This window comes from Drosophila sechellia, chromosome 2L, assembly GCF_004382195.2.
Source record: "Drosophila sechellia strain sech25 chromosome 2L, ASM438219v1, whole genome shotgun sequence".
Taxonomy (NCBI): domain Eukaryota; kingdom Metazoa; phylum Arthropoda; class Insecta; order Diptera; family Drosophilidae; genus Drosophila; species Drosophila sechellia.
Genome location: NC_045949.1, coordinates 51,110 through 76,563, shown reverse-complemented (window position 1 = coordinate 76,563; position 25,454 = coordinate 51,110). Strand labels below are relative to the sequence as shown.

Genomic DNA, 25,454 nt, shown 5'->3' with positions numbered 1-25,454 from the left:
TCCCAGAATAAATACAATTTCAGCCATGCTTAACTCTTCATGTTGGCCTCGCATACACACATATTTTTATATGTACGTTTGTACATAAGTTCTTAAATCGGGCATCCTTGTTTCGTGACTTTCGTTTTCGTTTTATTTCCGAGTTCAAGGCTTTTCACCCAATATGCTGATGGCAAAATACAATTATTAATAATTCTTTCAAATCTGAAGAAAAAAACAGAGTGCCGAACATATTTTTTGACAAAGTTGATCATATCAGACTTTATTATACTTTTTCCCATGGAATATGTTGTTAACTTTCAACAAGCTTCTCTGTTATTTTGTAAATATGGCCACTCATGGCCACTCAGTTTCCAACACCCACAAGCCGCTCAACATTGTCGCGCCCCACCATTATTTTATTATTTTGAATTCCGAGTCTAGACTTTGGTGCTACCTAGGAAAATTTCATATTTAATGTCAATTAAAACTTGTTTTGCACGTTCAGAAAGAGCGTGCAACGACTTTTTTGAATTGCATTTAAATGTGGGCATGGCAGTTTTCGGCAGTTTTAGTGCGTTAGAGTGGCCGTAAGAAAAAATTTTTTGGTAATTCGATAGTATTTACAGAACTAATAAAATTATGAAAGAATACCCAAACATTGTTACAAAAATGATGGCGTTTTTAGTCATACTTTAAATAATATTACATAAATTTAATAAGTGACGTAAGTCACATTTGTATCAATGTTTTCTTTATTTGAAGTTTATCAATACAAGGGGATGGAAGACGACATGGAAAACCAAATGATTGCGTTGACTGGGAGTTTCTCTAATAAAAAAATAAGAACCAACCAACTTAATTAAGCTTATCATATACATTCCGAGCACAAGCTGTCGAACAGGAAGAAAAATTAAAGCGCCTGTCACTTGCAATTATTTAGCCCGTAGGTTGATTTCTATTCTGTTGCTCCCAAAAGAGAAGAAATTACCCGAACTGATCAACCGCTTCAGTAAACTGCACGGAAAGCAATCGCATTTTTCTTTTGATTAATAATAGTCTAAGAAATAATTTGAGCAACTTGGCATTTATGAATGTCAGTGCTCAAGAAAGCCCTATAGCTTAGTGTACCATCATGTTGAAGTGAAATAGGTTTGGTTTAATAGTTTAAAACAATCTCAATACGACGGATATTCTCTTCTATAGCCACCTACTTACAGGCTATCACAAACAATAATTTAAATAACAAACAAGAGAGAATGCTATATTTGCGTTCCTGTCATATACTATCATATACTCATTACTCAGCTAGTGTGAATGCCAACTCGGGATATCTATAGATATTGGGGATTAAAATAAGAAAAAATGTAAACATGTTTTAAAAGTGTGGTCGTATTGGGTGGTTTGTAGGCGTCAGAGTGGGAGTGGAAAATTTGTATTGATAATAAGATAATAACTAATCAAAATATTTAAAAAAGTACCAAAACATTTTTTAAAGGTGTGACCGTTTCAGTTTTTAGCGGACTGTGGACGTTAAAGTGGACGTGGCAATATGCCTATAGAACCATTTTTGTATACTGAATAACAATACTTTATGACTGCTCATAGGACAGATATTTTTGATCAAACTAAAACTGAAATTATATGTATTTAGTTTAAAAGCTTATTACACCGCAGCTTAACTTTTTTATGAAAAACAACGAATGTTTGTGTTTTTCTATTATTCCAATGTCAGCTTATAGTTTTTTTTGTAATAGCATATACAAAAGTTTATAAATTATATAAACTAAGAACACATATAGGTATTCTTAAAGATATTGACAATTAAAATTAATCGTTATATCTACAAAAAACTTAAGGAAAATTACAAAGTCCCAAAAGGTTGATTTTAGTATAATCTTCTTTTCTAAGTCAAGTGTATTTTTTCTAAACCCTCGGTAAATCAGTTCACATTCATCGAAAACTTTAAGTGTCACAAAAAAAAAACCATTCGATATCCACAATTTTTACACAATCATTTTCCTTTTCGCTTTCCAGTCATATTAAAAACGGTTTATTCACACGCAAATCCTAAACATAAAACTTACCCTAAAATGTATTGTAAAGTAGTTCGGAAAAACCTGTAAATTGTACTCCTGTCGTTTGGTGTTTTCTGTCCATTTGTTAAGTTGCTCAGGGTCGAGTTATTGAAAAAGATAAATCAAGTCTTCGCTAACATCACATTTCTTTCTGTATCAATTTAATCAATTTTCAATTTTCATGCATATACAAACTCTCACATTAGCATATCTTTAAGCGTCCAGGTCAAAGTTTTTTTTTGAAAGTATGAGTACCTGCCTGGAACGATTTTTCTGTCCTAACAAACCAGTTTGCAGCTCGGGCAGAAGAGCCACTTACTATTATCCTGGAGGTGGGTCCTACTCGGGCAACTGGTTATGCAACAAACACCAGGGCTGGGGCGTCAAAAAGACGGCAAAGAGAACTTGCCAGTACTTTTTTGGTAAAAAACATCCTGAAGGTCAGCTCATTTATGAGGGAGACTGGGTGATGAACAAACGACAGGGAGTCGGATCAATGCTACGCAAACGCGGAACTGAGGTACAGCTGATATATTCGGGAAGATGGTACGATGACATGAAATGTGGAGAAGGTAAGCAATTTTATTCCGACGGATGTGTCTACTTCGGTAAATGGATAAAAAATCGACGGCACGGTTTGGGCATTCAGTGGTACAACGATGGGAATATTTATGCGGGCGAATGGGAAACAGATTTCAGGCATGGACTTGGGGTAATGTTTTACGGTTTGTAAATAATAATTGTTAATAGAATATTCCGACTAACATTTTAATTTAAACCAGCTAATGGAAACCGGTACGAAGGACACTTTGCACGCGGATACAAAAATGGTGAGGGTGTTTTCTATCATATGCACACGGGAAAAATTCAAAAAGGGATGTGGGAAAATGATAATTTAAAGACGTCGGTGGTACAGGATGAACCAAAAATACGTTGTAATACTGTAATAACATCGTATCCGATTCCACGAAACTATCTTAAGTACCCAAACGAAATAATGCGAAAACTTTTTCAAATGCACAAAGCTTTTAGCAATAAGCCTCATCGTAGATTCAATGACAGGGTCAGTCTTGCCTTTATACACCATCACCGACAGTACGCCTCCTGCGAAGAGCGCTTTGCTTCACCAACAATTGTAGACCTCTACCCCAGAGCTGAGTTTGGATGCACTTGCGACTGCGAAAATGTTGCCAGAAACGAAACCAATATTAGTCAGATATAACTTTTTGACCGTAAACTTTTCAAAGTTGATTGTTAAAATTTGGCAAAATCAATATTAAAAACAAAATTAAATGTGATAACAATTTGTAATCTCTTTTCTTTTCCTGCAAGCTCTCCATTTATCAAGTTCCTTTTATTTTGGTGCGCGGGCGTAGTTAAAAATTAATAAATGAAATTAATGCCGACGACACTTTGCAAGGCATTGGTCAGTACGGAAGTGGAAGATGTAGCCAAGGTTTTTTTGCTTCCCTCTGTTTATATCAAAAACATTTTCATTTGATATATTAAGCACCTAAAAGTCGATAATGCTTTTTCTTGCCAGTGACAGCTGCGTCGCATGAATTTAATTATAGCCAGCTGAATATCACCAGGGCGGCAACACTTTTTGGCAACTTAAGGTCCATCCAACGCAATTAAATGCCCTCCTCCCTGAAACGGAAGTAACAACTTTTACGGGAAAAATCTGTGTAAATTCATCTTTGTCGTGGCCGGTGATTAATCAAAAGCAAAAGAAGCAGAGAAGCACAAGCACATAAAACAGCGCACCCTGATGAAGGTGTATTGCTGGGAGTATATCCTATGTGTGCCTCTCCAAGCTGTCCCCTTTGTGCAGTTTGATGTGAATTTACATATTAAAAAGTCCGAGCCTGATATGTAAATTCAAAAACAGACTTGGAACTGGATCTAAAACTTTTTCATAGCTCTGACCTTATTATTTCATAATTTCACAAAAATGTTGTATTTTTCATAATTTCATCTAACTAAGAAATAGTTGATACAATTTTAAAACACAATAAACACATTATAATTATCAATCTTTTTTTATAGAGTGTGATTATCCCTAATATTGACCTAGAAAATGTGTATTTAATTCAAATCAATTTTAAAAGCACACTTTATGTGAAATACTTCCTTCGGGATTTTGAACTTTAAATATTGCTGGACTGACTCCCGATGATGGTAATCTGGGCGGGTGTGTAATCGGATTGATAAACTTCTTTCCGTGGGGGAACGTCTTATCGAATGTGGCGCTAGCAAGGATTTTATTTGCCACATCTAAAAACGTTTTCGAAAGACTGTGCTCGATGCTTGTCTCAATCTCTTTCAGATATAATTCTTGATTGTTGTTAATAAGTCTATTTCCTACGTCACCCAAAACCCTATCGCCGCTAAACAGGTTTTCCAGGTTTAATTTAAAAGTCTTAAAATCAATGCGCATGGTCATCTTGGTAAATTTCACATAGTCTTTGCCATTTCGTTGGCTTCAAGATCCGTGAAAACAGCTTGAAATTGGCTACTTAGTCTGAGTTCAATATTATCTAGGGACAACGGTTCTAATGGAGGTATTGTGAAGCCATCCCCCAGGTTGCCATGCACTAGTAAAAGCCTTATTTGGTACACAGCGTTAATGATACAGCGCTCCAAAAGAGGTTCATTGCGGGCGCATGGTGTAATTGTGGACGCTAACAGAAAAATATTTATAGGGAATAAAAAATTACTATTTTACGTTCAATGCATTTAGAATCGTTATTAAAAAGCGTTACAAAACAAAAAAACGTTAAGTTGAATTTATGTGGTTTAAAGTGAATTAAAACAATGCCAAATTCATGGTTTTAACATTGAATAACAATGAGCGGCTTATGGGCGATGGAAATCATCTCATCAAGAAGCTGGGTTCGGAAAATCGAATTTTTGAAATTTAAAAGCTGGAATCATTTGCCCAATTTTTTCCCATTTTTGCCCACCAATTAGTTTTTTTTGCCCACGTCCAGTATTTAATTTTTTTTAAAATCGCAATAACATCGTTTGCCCACCCTTTAGAATGTTGAAAAAATGTATACTTTAAAAAATATAACACATTCAAGTTTATCTCGGTCTACTTAGAGAATAAAGCGTTTGACCATCTATTAAAACGAAATATTATCCATGAAAAACGTTTGCCCAAACATTATTATTAGTTTTTATCGTTTGCCCACCCTTAAAAATACCTTTAAAAAAATTTTTTTTGTTGCCCACACTTAAAACCGATTCCTCTTAAAACTAAAAAATTTCGTTTGCCCACCCTTTAAAATTAGATTTTAACGTTTGCCCATCCTTCAAAATTAAATTTTAACGTTTGCCCATCCTTTAAAATTAGTTTTCTTCGTTTGCCCACCCTTAAAAATACATTAAAAAAAATTTTTTTTTGTTGCCCACACTTAAAACCAATTTCGTTTGCCCTCCTCTTAAAACTAAAAAATTTCGTTTGCCCACCCTTTAAAATTAGATTTTAACGTTTGCCCATCCTTCAAAATTAGATTTTAACGATGGCCATCCTTTCAAATTAGATTTTTTTTGTTTGCCCACTCTTAAAAATAAATAATTTCGTTTGCCCACCTGTTAAATCTAAATAATTTAGTTTGCCCATCCTTTAAAATTATTTTTTTTTCGTTTGCCACTCTTAAAAATAAATAATTTCGATTGCCCACCCTTTAAAATTAGATTTTAACGTTTGCCCATCCTTTATAATTAGATTTTAACGCTTTCCCACCCTTTGAAATTAGTTTTTTTTAGTTTGCACACTCTTAAAAATAAATATTTTCAATTAAAAATGTTTGCCCACCCCTTAGAAGTGTTTTTTTCGATTTTCCACCTATTAAAACAAAATTTGTATATATGTATGTAATAACTGTAAGTTGTGGCGCCATTTCACACACATGTATTTTAGGATCTGAACAGAGAAGCACTTATATAATTATGATGAACACACATACATGTACACATACATATGTAAAGGTACATAAACGTACATAAACAGATATATTTATATATACAAATTGTAAGCAAATGAATAATTTTTCTAATTTTACATTTATGTGAATTGGCGCCAAAACTTACAGTTATTACATACATATGTACAAATTTAGTTTTAATAGGAGGACAATAGAAAAAAAAACACTTCTAAGGGGTGGGCAAACGTTAAAATCTAATTTTGAAGTATGGGCAAACGTTAAAATCTAATTTTAAAGGGTGGGCAAACAAAATTATTTATTTTTAAGAGTGGGCAAACGAAAAAAAATAATTTTAAAGGATGGGCAAACGTTAAAATCTAATTTTGAAGGATGGGCAAACGTAAAAATCTAATTTTAAATTTTTAATTGGGCAAACAAAAAAAATTTTTTTTAGAACGTAAACGACAAAACTTTTTCGAAAATTCATATCTCAAAAACTGGACGTGGGCAAAAAAAACTAATTGCTGGGCAAACATGGGCAAAAAATGGGCAAACGATTCCAGCTTTTTAATTTAAAAAATTCGATTTTTCCGAACCCAGCTTCTCTTTGAGCTATGGAAATCGAGTTGCCATGAAAAGACATAGATAAAAAAACAGAGAAGTTTGTTGAAATTCGAGTATTATTAAAATTAAATTTGATAATTATTAATTAACAACATACTAATGAAAAAAAGTATAATAAAGTCTGATTAAAAGAATCATTTTGTTTATAAAAATATATATTTTATGACAAACTTGTTCAATTAGCTTTAATGTTAAACAAAAAAAAACCTACATTTGAAAAACTTGTCGATGTACGAAATAATTTATTATTTTATTGTTATTTGAGTGTATAAACATTTTAAATTTAATTTGTCTTATAAACAAAGGTTTTGAACAAAAAAAAATACATCATTTTTTTTGTAAATTTTAGTATTAATCGTCACTAATTTAATATTTCAAATTTTAGTTTAGTTTTTTGTTGGTTGTTTTTGTATGGTTACATTCAATCAAAGTTTAGGAAAGATTTCCAGAAGGATAATGTTTAAAAAACCTAATTTAAAACTATATGACTTTCACTTACATTTAATTAATGATTAAACATTTTCATCAAAATATATATGCACAGCACGTGCGCGTCGTTATAAGTTTGCAATACTTTTACACCGAAAAGAACAGAGAACCGAACGCACACACTTCCAATCCAATTAATTCCTAAAAGAACCGCAAGCAAATAACAGAAAACAAAAAGATCAACGAGATTACATAGGCACTCATCGCCAAAAAAAATTGTGTTTAACATGACGCGGAGCTGGCGCTTGTAATTTTTCCCGAAAAAACAGAGCTGAGCGCTTACACCTCCGCCCAAGTCAAGAACCGAAAAAAAACTGAAAGCCGATCAACTAGACTAAGTTCTAGTTCACAAAAAAACGACAACGATCTCTGCCCAAAAGCAGGCAAAGGAAAACACACAAATACAAAAGAGCAAACGTCATTTCTTTCATTTATACACCGGAAAAAACAAAACGATTATTTATATAGAAAAAAATATAACAAATTTATAGATAAACAACATGTCCATAATAAAAATTTCGTAGTAACTAGATATTTAATTTTCTTTATATAAATATATATAAGTATAAATACATATATTAATATTTGTGATAACAAATATTTGTGGTAACATATTAATAATGGCAACAAAATTTTGCAATCTTCCTAGGAGAACATATTAATAATGGCATCAAAATGTTGTAAATGCAGTTTTACAAATATTTTTAGTAATGTATAACTGATGAACATCCAGAAACAAATTACATTGGTGTTAGAGAACTAACGGTAAAGTCCAATATGTTCTTGTTGCCAATCTCAGCAAAGAACTAGAGAATGAAAACAAAACGCAAAACTGAGAACAGAGAACCGAACGGACACACCTCCAATCCAATTAATTCCTAAAAGAACCGCAAGCAAAGAACAGCAAAAAAAGATCAATGAGATTAAAAAAATAGATGTCTTTAACACGACGCGGAGTTTGCGCTTGTAATTTTTCCCGAGAAAACAGAGCTGAGCGTTCACGCTCCGCCCCAGTCAAGAACCGAAAAAAAACTGAAAGCCCATTAACTAGACGAAGTTCTAGTTCACAAAAAAACGACAACGATCTCTGCCCAAAAGCAGGCAAAGCAAAAAACACACAAATTCAAAAGAGCAAACGTAATTTCTTTCTTTTATACACCGGAAAAGACAAAACGATTATTTATATAGAAAAAAATATAACAAATTTATAGATAAACAACATTTCCATAATAAAAATTTCGTAGTAACTAGAAATTTAATTTTCTTTATACACATATATATATGTATAACTATATATATTAATATTTGTGAAATAACATATCAATACTGTCATCAAAATGTTGGAATCTTCCTTGGAAAACATGTTAATAATGGCATAAAAATAATGTAAATGCAATTTTAGCGTTTCCGACTATATAAAGTATATATATTCTTGATCAGGATCAATAGCCGAGTCGATCTCGTCATGTCCGTCTGTCCGTATAAATGTCTCGATCTCAGGAACTATAAAAGCTAGATGGTTGTGATTCAGCGTACAGATTTTGAGACATAGACGCAGCGTAAGTTTATTGACACATGTTGCCACGCCCACTCTAACTTCACAAACCGCCCAAAACTGCCACGCCCTCTTTTTTGATATTCTGTTTGGATATTTTTATATAGTATTATTAGTCTTATAAATTTTTTTCGATATACAAAAAACTTTTCGTCACGCCTGCTCTAACGCCCTACAACTGCCCGAAACTGTTACACCTACATTTTTGAAAACTTGTAAGATATTTTTTAATAGTTTTACTAGTCTTGTAAATCTCTATCGACTTGCCAAAAAACGTTTTGCCACGTTCACTCTAACGCCCTAATCACAAACAAAATTGTCCCCCTGTTACAGAATAAATACAATTTCAGCGATGGAAGTTGCTTAACTCTTCATGTTGGCCTCGCATACACACATATTTTTATATGTACGTCTGTACATATGTTCTTAAATCGGGCATTCTTGTTTCAAGACTTACGTTGTCCGTTATATTTCCGAAATCAAAGCTTTTCACCCAATATGCTGATGGCAAAATAAAAAAGGAATATCGAATAATGCGCACATTGCTTTTACGCAGAATTAGCAATGTAATTCAAAAAGTCGTTGCACGCTCTCTGAGATCGTGCAAAACGAAGTCGGTAAGAAAAACAAGTAATAACAAACGGTATATCACGAATGTGGGCTCTTAGAAATTTGTGTGCTTGACGATTCTCTCTGCCTGCTCTCGGGGCTGCTCTTCGTGCAAAACGAAGTCGCAAAGAAAAACAAGTAATAACAAACGGTATATCACGAATGTGGGCTCTTAGAAATTTGTGTGCTTGCCTATTCTCTCTGCCTGCTCTCGGGCAAAGCTCGTGGTCGTCTTTTTGTGATGTAGAACCCGAAGTCGCAAAGAAAAACAAGTAATAACAAACGGTATTTCACGAATGTTGGCTCCTAGGAATTTATGTGCTGACGATTCTCTCTGCCTGCTCTCGGGCAAAGCTCGTCGTCGTCTTTTTGTGATGTAGAACTCGAAGTCGCAAAGAAAAACAAGTAATAACAAACGGTATATCACGAATGTGGGCTCTTAGAAATTTGTGTGCTTGACGATTCTCTCTGCCTGCTCTCGGGCAAAGCTCGTGGTAGTCTTTTTGTGATGTAGAACCCGAAGTCGCAAAGAAAAACAAGTAATAACAAACTGTATATCACGAATGTTGGCTCCTAGGAATTTGTGTGCTTGACTATTCTCTCTGCCTGCTTTCGGGCATAGCTCGTTGTCGTCTTTTTGCGATGTAGAACTTAGTCTAGTTGATCGATCGGCTTTCAATTGTTTTTCGGTTCCTGACTGAGGCGGAAGTGTGCTGATTAGCTCTGTCTTTTTTCGGGAAAAAAAGTATTGCGAAAATGTAACGACGCGTATTTGCTGTACATATATATTTTGGTGAAATTGATTAATTAAATTTAAGTAAAAGTCATTTAATTGTAATTATAAATTGTGTTTTTTTAACTTAATCCTTCTGGAAATCTTTATTGAATTTTAAATATATATAACCGTTCGAAAACAACTAAAATAAACTGAAAAATTATTAAATATTAAATAATAATAAAGGCGGAAGTGTGCTGATTAGCTCTGTCTTTTTTCGGGAAAAAAAAGTATGGCAAAAATGTAACGACGCGTATGTGCTGTACATATATATTTTGGTGAAATTGATTAATTAAATGTAAGTAAAAGTCATTTGATTGTAATTATAAATTGTGTTTTTTTAACTTAATCCTTCTGGAAATCTTTTTTGAACTTTTATTGAATATAACCGTTCAAAAACAACCAAATTAAACTGAAAAATTATTAAATATTAAATTAGGGGACGATTAATACTAAAATTTACAAAATAATTATTGAAGTATTGTTTGGTGCTAAATCCTTGTATATAAGATATTTCTAAAACAAATTAAACTAAATATGTTTATCTATCTTACATGTCTATATATATATATATATATACATGTCTATTTATATATATATATATATATATATATATATATACATGTCTATTTATATATATATATATATATATATATATATACATGTCTATTTATATATATATATATATATATACATACATATATATATACATATATACATATCTAATATACATTATTGATAATGACATCGAAATTTTTGGAATCTTTTTTGATTTGGTAATTTAAATTCAGTTTTACAATTATTTCTAGAAATGAAGATCTCATGATAATCCAGAAACAAATTAGATTGGTATTTGCGAACAAACGGTGAAGTCCAAGGCGCTTTTGTTGCCAATCTCAGCAAAGAACTAGCGAATGAAAACAAAACACAAACATTTTGTAGTAATATGCAAAGGCAATGCGCTGAGCACCACATGTATACTCGTACAACATGAGTTTCTTAGTGACCATTTTTTATTCAACCATATCGTAATTTAAGTCTTAGTTAAAAATACTTTTCTTATAGCCCAACAGACAAATGCATACTGCTAAAAACATTTACAAAAATGAAAATATCGCGTAATTGAATTGTTATCAAATCCCTCTGTCCCAGAATAAATACAATTTCAGCGATGGAAGTTGCCTAACTCTTCATGTTGGCCTCGCATACACACATATATTTATATGTACGTCTGTACATAAGTTCTTAAATCGGGCATTCTTGTTTCGAGACTTACGTTGTCCGTTATATTTCCGAGTTCAAAGCTTTTCACCCAATATGCTGATGGCAAAATACAAAACGAATATCGAATAATGCGCTCATTGCTTTTACGCAGAATTAGCAATGTAATTAAAAAAAGTTGTTGCACGTTCTCAGAAGTCGTGCAAAACGAAGTCGCAAAGAAAAACAAGTAATATCAAACTGTATATCACGGACGTTGGTTCTTAGGAATTTGTGTGCTTGGCGATTTTCTTTGCCTGCTCTCCGGCAAGGCTCGTTGTCATCTTTTTGCGATGTAGAACTTAGTCTAGTTGATCGGCTTTCAATTGTTTTTCGGTTCTTAACTGGGGCGGAAGTGTGCCGATTACCTCTGTTTTTTTTTCGGGAAAAGCGCACCTAAAGTGGCTATTATATACGAATAATCCACCGCCCGAATAAAATAAAATAAAATAAAATAAAATTCAACCTCCCCAGCCAAAAAGCCTGCCGGAATTTAAGAAAATCTGCCCGAACGACTGCGAGGGACCATTGTTCACACCACATTGTGAACATACGTGCAGGGATTGCAGGCTCGGAACATAACCCCAATAAGAAGACATCATCATCAACGTGGTCAGCAACCCGCTCACTACGTCATCGAGGGAGTGTCAGCGTGCCAACATCGGCGACGCCCAGCTGACACAGGGTAACGTGGTGTGCAGCCCGCCCACTACATCAATGCGGGAATAGTATTCACACTGTGGTGCGCTATCCGCACACAACAACAAAGGTGGATCATTGATCTCCAACAGCAACAACAACAACTGACAAGAGAGAACCGTCAGCGTTTCAAAGAGCGCATATTTTTTTAATAGCACTGTGTGCAAAATTTTTTCTGATTGCACTGCGATGCATATTTTTTTTAATAATTATAAAAACCAATTGTAACATTGAGCGGAACCTTTTCTGCCCGATGAGAAGTTCGGCCTGTAAAGCCAAACGAAAATTTAGGTAGGAAACCTGTAAATTCATACGGATGAATTAATTTTAAATTTCTCACCGCCGCAAGGCGTCTTAACAACAACAAATAGATATTTTAAAATTAAAAAGAAAAAAAGCGAATCAAAGACAAAATTAATATATAAAAAATAAGTAAATGTCAATTAACAACTCTATAAGTAAATTATATCCAGACCCAATATATTCAGAAAAAACTGTATCAGGAGAAAACTTTAAATAAAATAAAATAAAATTCAACCTCCCCAGCCAAAAAGCCTGCCGGAATTTAAGAAAATCTGCCCGAACAACTGCGAGGGACCAATGTTCACACCACATTGTGAACATACGTGCAGGGATTGCAGGCTCGGAACATAACCCCAATAAGAAGACATCATCATCAACGTGGTCAGCAACCCGCTCACTACGTCATCGAGGGAGTGTCAGCGTGCCAACATCGGCGACGCCCAGCTGACACAGGGTAACGTGGTGTGCAGCCCGCCCACTACATCAATGCGGGAATAGTATTCACACTGTGGTGCGCTATCCGCACACAACAACAAAGGTGGATCATTGATCTCCAACAGCAACAACAACAACTGACAAGAGAGAACCGTCAGCGTTTCAAAGAGCGCATATTTTTTTAATAGCACTGTGTGCAAAATTTTTTCTGATTGCACTGCGATGCATATTTTTTTTAATAATTATAAAAACCAATTGTAACATTGAGCGGAACCTTTTCTGCCCGATGAGAAGTTCGGCCTGTAAAGCCAAACGAAAATTTAGGTAGGAAACCTGTAAATTCATACGGATGAATTAATTTTAAATTTCTCACCGCCGCAAGGCGTCTTAACAACAACAAATAGATATTTTAAAATTAAAAAGAAAAAAAGCGAATCAAAGACAAAATTAATATATAAAAAATAAGTAAATGTCAATTAACAACTCTATAAGTAAATTATATCCAGACCCAATATATTCAGAAAAAACTGTATCAGGAGAAAACTTTATTTCAAATATGGGTCTAGTAGATGTTAAGTCAGTGTTAAATAACAAGGTCGAAGTTGTGCCTTTAAACCTCGATTACATAAAAGTTTGTTTAATTATTATGACAATAATTATGTCGATAAATATATGTTATAACCTATACAAAATGCATAGGACACATACAATATGTTGGCACTCCTCTCGCATACACGATCATTTTTGGTCCCTATAATATGGTAGAAAAAAAATGAGAGGCAATCTGAATATCTCTCTTGCTCTCCTTGTCGTGCGTTGTCATTTTGGGCTTGCGGTAATATAAGACAGAATGAGAGGCAGGCATTATTAATTCAACCCCATTTTGAGCGCCTATTTTGTGTTGCATTTAAAGTTGCGATGAATTTCTTTCTGATTAGCGGCAATTTGAATTGTAGTATGCACACATATCGGTTAACCACTGTACCTATATATATTCATAATATACAAGCACATTGTAGCATTCTGTTGCAATGTGTACATAAACAGTCCAGCCCAAGTGTGTGCGTAATACGAGCACCCACTTGAGGGCTAACATACATAATTGCATGGTCAGCAGTTCTCACGCTGGCCAAGCGGTGATCGCTTATATGTGTGCCTATAGCACTCCTCCTCCTTCTCATTGTCATCAACGCGGGGCGTAACTACAGAATATATTGTCATCTCGTTCGTCCGCCGTCATTTTGGGTTGCCAAAAATTCGAAGAGGACAATATGTTGGGACTCCTCTCGCATAAGCGATCATTCTTGGTAATATGGCAGAGAAAATTAGAGGCAATCTAAATATCTTTCTTGCTCTCGCTGTCAAGCATTGCAAGCGCCCTTTTTACTCCTATTGATCCGCACTTGAAAATGGCGGCGGGCGAAAAATAGAAATATTTAATTTGCGTCTCAGCCTTTATTCCATATTGCGACCCTAAGTAGTCGCTAAAGAGAGAGGAGTGGCCTAGTTATTGCTCTCACCTCGTACGCCGCCATTATATGTGGCCAAAAAATCGAAGAGTACAATATGTTGGCACTCCTCTCGCACACACGATCATTTTTGGTCCCTATAATATGGGAGAGAAAATGAGAGGCAATCTGAATATCTCTCTTGCTCTCCTTGTCGTGCGTTGTCATTTTGGGCATGCGGTAATATAAGACAGAATGAGAGGCAGGCATTATTAATTCAACCCCATTTTGAGCGCCTATTTTGTGTTGCATTTAAAGTTGCGATGAATTTCTTTCTGATTAGCGGCAATTTGATTTGTAGTATGCACACATATCGGTTAACCACTGTTCCTATATATACTCATAATATACAAGCACATTGTAGCATTCTGTTGCAATGTGTACATAAACAGTCCAGCCCAAGTGTGTGCGTAATACGAGCACCCACTTGAGGGCTAACATACATAATTGCATGGTCAGCAGTTCTCACGCTGGCCAAGCGGTGATCGCTTATATGTGTGCCTATAGCACTCCTCCTCCTTCTCATTGTCATCAACGCGGGGCGTAACTACAGAATATATTGTCATCTCGTTCGTCCGCCGTCATTTTGGGTTGCCAAAAATTCGAAGAGGACAATATGTTGGGACTCCTCTCGCATAAGCGATCATTCTTGGTAATATGGGAGAGAAAATTAGAGGCAATCTAAATATCTTTCTTGCTCTCGCTGTCAAGCATTGCAAGCGCCCTTTTTACTCCTATTGATCCGCACTTGAAAATGGCGGCGGGCGAAAAATAGAAATATTTAATTTGCGTCTCAGCCTTTATTCCATATTGCGACCCTAAGTAGTCGCTAAAGAGAGAGGAGTGGCCTAGTTATTGCTCTCACCTCGTACGCCGCCATTATATGTGGCCAAAAAATCGAAGAGTACAATATGTTGGCACTCCTCTCGCACACACGATCATTTTTGGTCCCTATAATATGGGAGAGAAAATGAGAGGCAATCTGAATATCTCTCTTGCTCTCCTTGTCGTGCGTTGTCATTTTGGGCTTGCGGTAATATAAGACAGAATGAGAGGCAAGCATTATTAATTCAACCCTATTTTGAGCGGCCATTTTGTGCTGCATTTAACGTTGCGATGAATTTCTTTCTGATTAGCGGCAATTCGAATATACTGTCATCTCGTTCGTCCGCCGTTATTTTGGGTTGCCAAAAATGCAAAGAGGATAATATGTTGGCACTCCTCTCGCATACGCGATCATTTTTGGTAATATGGAAGAGAAAATGAGAGGCACTCTAAATATCTCTATTGCTCTCGCTGTCGAGTATTGGCATTTTGGGTTTGCGGTTTTTTTTTTTTAATTTTCAGCGCCTATTGACGCTGGCATTTTATTGTTCTTTTTTTTTTAATATATGGATACAATTTATGGCACATAATAATGTTGGATTTCTGGGCGGCAGTTATGCGCGCCATAGTTTCGAGTAACAATTTAAGATTTAAAATTTAAATTAAAATAGAGCATTTTCTTGCTGCGTTCCTGTTGTTTTAATTTTTAATAGCTGCTGTGCATGCGCCTCTTCCGGATTTATCAATCCGACGACGCAGCTGGTAATCGATATGCTAGTAATTTTCCCGCCAGCTTGTTATCGAAATGTTGCGCGTTTTTGGGCAAGGTTAATCGGTTTTTGATTTGCTAGTATTTTTCCGCCATCTTGTTATCGGCTTTAGGTATAAATACTCGCGTTAGTCGGTATCGTTGGTAATTCTGAAAAGCTGGTCTCTCCACTCCGAGGAGGCACTATATAAGCGCGGCCGCTACAACTGATAGATCACTCTGCAAGAGGCAGTCGTTCAGTGCAGAGTCACTTTGGTAAACTGCCTGGGAGTGAAAGGTGCGTCATAATTGCACCAGAATTAAGGACAGTTCCGGATGCGAGTATCTAGGGGTACGGGCTAACATGGCGTTTAGAAAGCTGGAGATCGGCCGCCAGAATACAGATAAAGCTCCGCGGCGACACCGTCTGGTATCCAAAAGGAGAACGAGGACGCCTAGTCGCCTAGTTATTGCTGTCACCTCGTACGCCGCCATTTTGGATTGCCAACAAATCGAAGGGCACAATATGTAGGCACTCCTCTCGCATACGCGATCATTTTTGGTGCCTATAATGTGGTAGAAAAAAAATGAGAGGCAATCTGAATATCTCTCTTGCTCTCCTTGTCGTGCGTTGTCATTTTGGGCTTGCGGTAATATAAGACAGAATGAGAGGCAAGCATTATTAATTCAACCCTATTTTGAGCGCCTATTTTGTGTTGCATTTAAAGTTGCGATGAATTTCTTTCTGATTAGCGGCAATTTGATTTGTAGTATGCACACATATCGGTTAACCACTGTTCCTATATATACTCATAATATACAAGCACATTGTAGCATTCTGTTGCAATGTGTACATAAACAGTCCAGCCCAAGTGTGTGCGTAATACGAGCACCCACTTGAGGGCTAACATACATAATTGCATGGTCAGCAGTTCTCACGCTGGCCAAGCGGTGATCGCTTATATGTGTGCCTATAGCACTCCTCCTCCTTCTCATTGTCATCAACGCGGGGCGTAACTACAGAATATATTGTCATCTCGTTCGTCCGCCGTCATTTTGGGTTGCCAAAAATTCGAAGAGGACAATATGTTGGGACTCCTCTCGCATAAGCGATCATTCTTGGTAATATGGCAGAGAAAATTAGAGGCAATCTAAATATCTTTCTTGCTCTCGCTGTCAAGCATTGCAAGCGCCCTTTTTACTCCTATTGATCCGCACATGAAAATGGCGGCGGGCGAAAAATAGAAATATTTAATTTGCGTCTCAGCCTTTATTCCATATTGCGACCCTAAGTAGTCGCTAAAGAGAGAGGAGTGGCCTAGTTATTGCTCTCACCTCGTACGCCGCCATTATATGTGGCCAAAAAATCGAAGAGTACAATATGTTGGCACTCCTCTCGCACACACGATCATTTTTGGTCCCTATAATATGGGAGAGAAAATGAGAGGCAATCTGAATATCTCTCTTGCTCTCCTTGTCGTGCGTTGTCATTTTGGGCTTGCGGTAATATAAGACAGAATGAGAGGCAAGCATTATTAATTCAACCCTATTTTGAGCGGCCATTTTGTGCTGCATTTAACGTTGCGATGAATTTCTTTCTGATTAGCGGCAATTTGATTTGTAGTATGCACACATATCGGTTAACCACTGTTCCTATATATACTCATAATATACAAGCACATTGTAGCATTCTGTTGCAATGTGTACATAAACAGTCCAGCCCAAGTGTGTGCGTAATACGAGCACCCACTTGAGGGCTAACATACATAATTGCATGGTCAGCAGTTCTCACGCTGGCCAAGCGGTGATCGCTTATATGTGTGCCTATAGCACTCCTCCTCCTTCTCATTGTCATCAACGCGGGGCGTAACTACAGAATATATTGTCATCTCGTTCGTCCGCCGTCATTTTGGGTTGCCAAAAATTCGAAGAGGACAATATGTTGGGACTCCTCTCGCATAAGCGATCATTCTTGGTAATATGGCAGAGAAAATTAGAGGCAATCTAAATATCTTTCTTGCTCTCGCTGTCAAGCATTGCAAGCGCCCTTTTTACTCCTATTGATCCGCACTTGAAAATGGCGGCGGGCGAAAAATAGAAATATTTAATTTGCGTCTCAGCCTTTATTCCATATTGCGACCCTAAGTAGTCGCTAAAGAGAGAGGAGTGGCCTAGTTATTGCTCTCACCTCGTACGCCGCCATTATATGTGGCCAAAAAATCGAAGAGTACAATATGTTGGCACTCCTCTCGCACACACGATCATTTTTGGTCCCTATAATATGGGAGAGAAAATGAGAGGCAATCTGAATATCTCTCTTGCTCTCCTTGTCGTGCGTTGTCATTTTGGGCATGCGGTAATATAAGACAGAATGAGAGGCAGGCATTATTAATTCAACCCCATTTTGAGCGCCTATTTTGTGTTGCATTTAAAGTTGCGATGAATTTCTTTCTGATTAGCGGCAATTTGATTTGTAGTATGCACACATATCGGTTAACCACTGTTCCTATATATACTCATAATATACAAGCACATTGTAGCATTCTGTTGCAATGTGTACATAAACAGTCCAGCCCAAGTGTGTGCGTAATACGAGCACCCACTTGAGGGCTAACATACATAATTGCATGGTCAGCAGTTCTCACGCTGGCCAAGCGGTGATCGCTTATATGTGTGCCTATAGCACTCCTCCTCCTTCTCATTGTCATCAACGCGGGGCGTAACTACAGAATATATTGTCATCTCGTTCGTCCGCCGTCATTTTGGGTTGCCAAAAATTCGAAGAGGACAATATGTTGGGACTCCTCTCGCATAAGCGATCATTCTTGGTAATATGGGAGAGAAAATTAGAGGCAATCTAAATATCTTTCTTGCTCTCGCTGTCAAGCATTGCAAGCGCCCTTTTTACTCCTATTGATCCGCACTTGAAAATGGCGGCGGGCGAAAAATAGAAATATTTAATTTGCGTCTCAGCCTTTATTCCATATTGCGACCCTAAGTAGTCGCTAAAGAGAGAGGAGTGGCCTAGTTATTGCTCTCACCTCGTACGCCGCCATTATATGTGGCCAAAAAATCGAAGAGTACAATATGTTGGCACTCCTCTCGCACACACGATCATTTTTGGTCCCTATAATATGGGAGAGAAAATGAGAGGCAATCTGAATATCTCTCTTGCTCTCCTTGTCGTGCGTTGTCATTTTGGGCTTGCGGTAATATAAGACAGAATGAGAGGCAAGCATTATTAATTCAACCCTATTTTGAGCGGCCATTTTGTGCTGCATTTAACGTTGCGATGAATTTCTTTCTGATTAGCGGCAATTCGAATATACTGTCATCTCGTTCGTCCGCCGTTATTTTGGGTTGCCAAAAATGCAAAGAGGATAATATGTTGGCACTCCTCTCGCATACGCGATCATTTTTGGTAATATGGAAGAGAAAATGAGAGGCACTCTAAATATCTCTATTGCTCTCGCTGTCGAGTATTGGCATTTTGGGTTTGCGGTTTTTTTTTTTTAATTTTCAGCGCCTATTGACGCTGGCATTTTATTGTTCTTTTTTTTTTAATATATGGATACAATTTATGGCACATAATAATGTTGGATTTCTGGGCGGCAGTTATGCGCGCCATAGTTTCGAGTAACAATTTAAGATTTAAAATTTAAATTAAAATAGAGCATTTTCTTGCTGCGTTCCTGTTGTTTTAATTTTTAATAGCTGCTGTGCATGCGCCTCTTCCGGATTTATCAATCCGACGACGCAGCTGGTAATCGATATGCTAGTAATTTTCCCGCCAGCTTGTTATCGAAATGTTGCGCGTTTTTGGGCAAGGTTAATCGGTTTTTGATTTGCTAGTATTTTTCCGCCATCTTGTTATCGGCTTTAGGTATAAATACTCGCGTTAGTCGGTATCGTTGGTAATTCTGAAAAGCTGGTCTCTCCACTCCGAGGAGGCACTATATAAGCGCGGCCGCTACAACTGATAGATCACTCTGCAAGAGGCAGTCGTTCAGTGCAGAGTCACTTTGGTAAACTGCCTGGGAGTGAAAGGTGCGTCATAATTGCACCAGAATTAAGGACAGTTCCGGATGCGAGTATCTAGGGGTACGGGCTAACATGGCGTTTAGAAAGCTGGAGATCGGCCGCCAGAATACAGATAAAGCTCCGCGGCGACACCGTCTGGTATCCAAAAGGAGAACGAGGACGCCTAGTCGCCTAGTTATTGCTGTCACCTCGTACGCCGCCATTTTGGATTGCCAACAAATCGAAGGGCACAATATGTAGGCACTCCTCTCGCATACGCGATCATTTTTGGTGCCTATAATGTGGTAGAAAAAAAATGAGAGGCAATCTGAATATCTCTCTTGCTCTCCTTGTCGTGCGTTGTCATTTTGGGCTTGCGGTAATATAAGACAGAATGAGAGGCAAGCATTATTAATTCAACCCTATTTTGAGCGCCTATTTTGTGTTGCATTTAAAGTTGCGATGAATTTCTTTCTGATTAGCGGCAATTTGATTTGTAGTATGCACACATATCGGTTAACCACTGTTCCTATATATACTCATAATATACAAGCACATTGTAGCATTCTGTTGCAATGTGTACATAAACAGTCCAGCCCAAGTGTGTGCGTAATACGAGCACCCACTTGAGGGCTAACATACATAATTGCATGGTCAGCAGTTCTCACGCTGGCCAAGCGGTGATCGCTTATATGTGTGCCTATAGCACTCCTCCTCCTTCTCATTGTCATCAACGCGGGGCGTAACTACAGAATATATTGTCATCTCGTTCGTCCGCCGTCATTTTGGGTTGCCAAAAATTCGAAGAGGACAATATGTTGGGACTCCTCTCGCATAAGCGATCATTCTTGGTAATATGGGAGAGAAAATTAGAGGCAATCTAAATATCTTTCTTGCTCTCGCTGTCAAGCATTGCAAGCGCCCTTTTTACTCCTATTGATCCGCACTTGAAAATGGCGGCGGGCGAAAAATAGAAATATTTAATTTGCGTCTCAGCCTTTATTCCATATTGCGACCCTAAGTAGTCGCTAAAGAGAGAGGAGTGGCCTAGTTATTGCTCTCACCTCGTACGCCGCCATTATATGTGGCCAAAAAATCGAAGAGTACAATATGTTGGCACTCCTCTCGCACACACGATCATTTTTGGTCCCTATAATATGGGAGAGAAAATGAGAGGCAATCTGAATATCTCTCTTGCTCTCCTTGTCGTGCGTTGTCATTTTGGGCATGCGGTAATATAAGACAGAATGAGAGGCAGGCATTATTAATTCAACCCCATTTTGAGCGCCTATTTTGTGTTGCATTTAAAGTTGCGATGAATTTCTTTCTGATTAGCGGCAATTTGATTTGTAGTATGCACACATATCGGTTAACCACTGTTCCTATATATACTCATAATATACAAGCACATTGTAGCATTCTGTTGCAATGTGTACATAAACAGTCCAGCCCAAGTGTGTGCGTAATACGAGCACCCACTTGAGGGCTAACATACATAATTGCATGGTCAGCAGTTCTCACGCTGGCCAAGCGGTGATCGCTTATATGTGTGCCTATAGCACTCCTCCTCCTTCTCATTGTCATCAACGCGGGGCGTAACTACAGAATATATTGTCATCTCGTTCGTCCGCCGTCATTTTGGGTTGCCAAAAATTCGAAGAGGACAATATGTTGGGACTCCTCTCGCATAAGCGATCATTCTTGGTAATATGGCAGAGAAAATTAGAGGCAATCTAAATATCTTTCTTGCTCTCGCTGTCAAGCATTGCAAGCGCCCTTTTTACTCCTATTGATCCGCACTTGAAAATGGCGGCGGGCGAAAAATAGAAATATTTAATTTGCGTCTCAGCCTTTATTCCATATTGCGACCCTAAGTAGTCGCTAAAGAGAGAGGAGTGGCCTAGTTATTGCTCTCACCTCGTACGCCGCCATTATATGTGGCCAAAAAATCGAAGAGTACAATATGTTGGCACTCCTCTCGCACACACGATCATTTTTGGTCCCTATAATATGGGAGAGAAAATGAGAGGCAATCTGAATATCTCTCTTGCTCTCCTTGTCGTGCGTTGTCATTTTGGGCATGCGGTAATATAAGACAGAATGAGAGGCAGGCATTATTAATTCAACCCCATTTTGAGCGCCTATTTTGTGTTGCATTTAAAGTTGCGATGAATTTCTTTCTGATTAGCGGCAATTTGATTTGTAGTATGCACACATATCGGTTAACCACTGTTCCTATATATACTCATAATATACAAGCACATTGTAGCATTCTGTTGCAATGTGTACATAAACAGTCCAGCCCAAGTGTGTGCGTAATACAAGCACCCACTTGAGGGCTAACATACATAATTGCATGGTCAGCAGTTCTCACGCTGGCCAAGCGGTGATCGCTTATATGTGTGCCTATAGCACTCCTCCTCCTTCTCATTGTCATCAACGCGGGGCGTAACTACAGAATATATTGTCATCTCGTTCGTCCGCCGTCATTTTGGGTTGCCAAAAATTCGAAGAGGACAATATGTTGGGACTCCTCTCGCATAAGCGATCATTCTTGGTAATATGGCAGAGAAAATTAGAGGCAATCTAAATATCTTTCTTGCTCTCGCTGTCAAGCATTGCAAGCGCCCTTTTTACTCCTATTGATCCGCACTTGAAAATGGCGGCGGGCGAAAAATAGAAATATTTAATTTGCGTCTCAGCCTTTATTCCATATTGCGACCCTAAGTAGTCGCTAAAGAGAGAGGAGTGGCCTAGTTATTGCTCTCACCTCGTACGCCGCCATTATATGTGGCCAAAAAATCGAAGAGTACAATATGTTGGCACTCCTCTCGCACACACGATCATTTTTGGTCCCTATAATATGGGAGAGAAAATGAGAGGCAATCTGAATATCTCTCTTGCTCTCCTTGTCGTGCGTTGTCATTTTGGGCATGCGGTAATATAAGACAGAATGAGAGGCAGGCATTATTAATTCAACCCCATTTTGAGCGCCTATTTTGTGTTGCATTTAAAGTTGCGATGAATTTCTTTCTGATTAGCGGCAATTTGATTTGTAGTATGCACACATATCGGTTAACCACTGTTCCTATATATACTCATAATATACAAGCACATTGTAGCATTCTGTTGCAATGTGTACATAAACAGTCCAGCCCAAGTGTGTGCGTAATACGAGCACCCACTTGAGGGCTAACATACATAATTGCATGGTCAGCAGTTCTCACGCTGGCCAAGCGGTGATCGCTTATATGTGTGCCTATAGCACTCCTCCTCCTTCTCATTGTCATCAACGCGGGGCGTAACTACAGAATATATTGTCATCTCGTTCGTCCGCCGTCATTTTGGGTTGCCAAAAATTCGAAGAGGACAATATGTTGGGACTCCTCTCGCATAAGCGATCATTCTTGGTAATATGGGAGAGAAAATTAGAGGCAATCTAAATATCTTTCTTGCTCTCGCTGTCAAGCATTGCAAGCGCCCTTTTTACTCCTATTGATCCGCACTTGAAAATGGCGGCGGGCGAAAAATAGAAATATTTAATTTGCGTCTCAGCCTTTATTCCATATTGCGACCCTAAGTAGTCGCTAAAGAGAGAGGAGTGGCCTAGTTATTGCTCTCACCTCGTACGCCGCCATTATATGTGGCCAAAAAATCGAAGAGTACAATATGTTGGCACTCCTCTCGCACACACGATCATTTTTGGTCCCTATAATATGGGAGAGAAAATGAGAGGCAATCTGAATATCTCTCTTGCTCTCCTTGTCGTGCGTTGTCATTTTGGGCATGCGGTAATATAAGACAGAATGAGAGGCAGGCATTATTAATTCAACCCCATTTTGAGCGCCTATTTTGTGTTGCATTTAAAGTTGCGATGAATTTCTTTCTGATTAGCGGCAATTTGATTTGTAGTATGCACACATATCGGTTAACCACTGTTCCTATATATACTCATAATATACAAGCACATTGTAGCATTCTGTTGCAATGTGTACATAAACAGTCCAGCCCAAGTGTGTGCGTAATACGAGCACCCACTTGAGGGCTAACATACATAATTGCATGGTCAGCAGTTCTCACGCTGGCCAAGCGGTGATCGCTTATATGTGTGCCTATAGCACTCCTCCTCCTTCTCATTGTCATCAACGCGGGGCGTAACTACAGAATATATTGTCATCTCGTTCGTCCGCCGTCATTTTGGGTTGCCAAAAATTCGAAGAGGACAATATGTTGGGACTCCTCTCGCATAAGCGATCATTCTTGGTAATATGGCAGAGAAAATTAGAGGCAATCTAAATATCTTTCTTGCTCTCGCTGTCAAGCATTGCAAGCGCCCTTTTTACTCCTATTGATCCGCACTTGAAAATGGCGGCGGGCGAAAAATAGAAATATTTAATTTGCGTCTCAGCCTTTATTCCATATTGCGACCCTAAGTAGTCGCTAAAGAGAGAGGAGTGGCCTAGTTATTGCTCTCACCTCGTACGCCGCCATTATATGTGGCCAAAAAATCGAAGAGTACAATATGTTGGCACTCCTCTCGCACACACGATCATTTTTGGTCCCTATAATATGGGAGAGAAAATGAGAGGCAATCTGAATATCTCTCTTGCTCTCCTTGTCGTGCGTTGTCATTTTGGGCATGCGGTAATATAAGACAGAATGAGAGGCAGGCATTATTAATTCAACCCCATTTTGAGCGCCTATTTTGTGTTGCATTTAAAGTTGCGATGAATTTCTTTCTGATTAGCGGCAATTTGATTTGTAGTATGCACACATATCGGTTAACCACTGTTCCTATATATACTCATAATATACAAGCACATTGTAGCATTCTGTTGCAATGTGTACATAAACAGTCCAGCCCAAGTGTGTGCGTAATACAAGCACCCACTTGAGGGCTAACATACATAATTGCATGGTCAGCAGTTCTCACGCTGGCCAAGCGGTGATCGCTTATATGTGTGCCTATAGCACTCCTCCTCCTTCTCATTGTCATCAACGCGGGGCGTAACTACAGAATATATTGTCATCTCGTTCGTCCGCCGTCATTTTGGGTTGCCAAAAATTCGAAGAGGACAATATGTTGGGACTCCTCTCGCATAAGCGATCATTCTTGGTAATATGGCAGAGAAAATTAGAGGCAATCTAAATATCTTTCTTGCTCTCGCTGTCAAGCATTGCAAGCGCCCTTTTTACTCCTATTGATCCGCACTTGAAAATGGCGGCGGGCGAAAAATAGAAATATTTAATTTGCGTCTCAGCCTTTATTCCATATTGCGACCCTAAGTAGTCGCTAAAGAGAGAGGAGTGGCCTAGTTATTGCTCTCACCTCGTACGCCGCCATTATATGTGGCCAAAAAATCGAAGAGTACAATATGTTGGCACTCCTCTCGCACACACGATCATTTTTGGTCCCTATAATATGGGAGAGAAAATGAGAGGCAATCTGAATATCTCTCTTGCTCTCCTTGTCGTGCGTTGTCATTTTGGGCATGCGGTAATATAAGACAGAATGAGAGGCAGGCATTATTAATTCAACCCCATTTTGAGCGCCTATTTTGTGTTGCATTTAAAGTTGCGATGAATTTCTTTCTGATTAGCGGCAATTTGATTTG

At 37.9% G+C, this 25,454-nt stretch overlaps 1 protein-coding gene and 1 pseudogene across 1 annotated transcript; one reads left to right on the top strand and one right to left on the bottom strand.

The window, feature by feature from the left end:
- Nucleotides 1–1,904: 1,904 nt before the first annotated feature.
- On the top strand, nt 1,905–3,351 carry LOC6617452 (MORN repeat-containing protein 3). The gene is made up of 2 exons (XM_002041480.2): nt 1,905–2,782; nt 2,840–3,351. The coding sequence occupies exons 1-2, from the start codon at nt 2,305–2,307 to the stop codon at nt 3,277–3,279; spliced, it is 918 nt and encodes a 305-aa protein (XP_002041516.1). The 5' UTR covers nt 1,905–2,304; the 3' UTR covers nt 3,280–3,351.
- Nucleotides 3,352–4,145: 794 nt separating this feature from the next.
- On the bottom strand, nt 4,146–4,887 carry LOC116800204 (annotated as a pseudogene).
- Between the last annotated feature and the right edge of the window lie 20,567 nt (nt 4,888–25,454).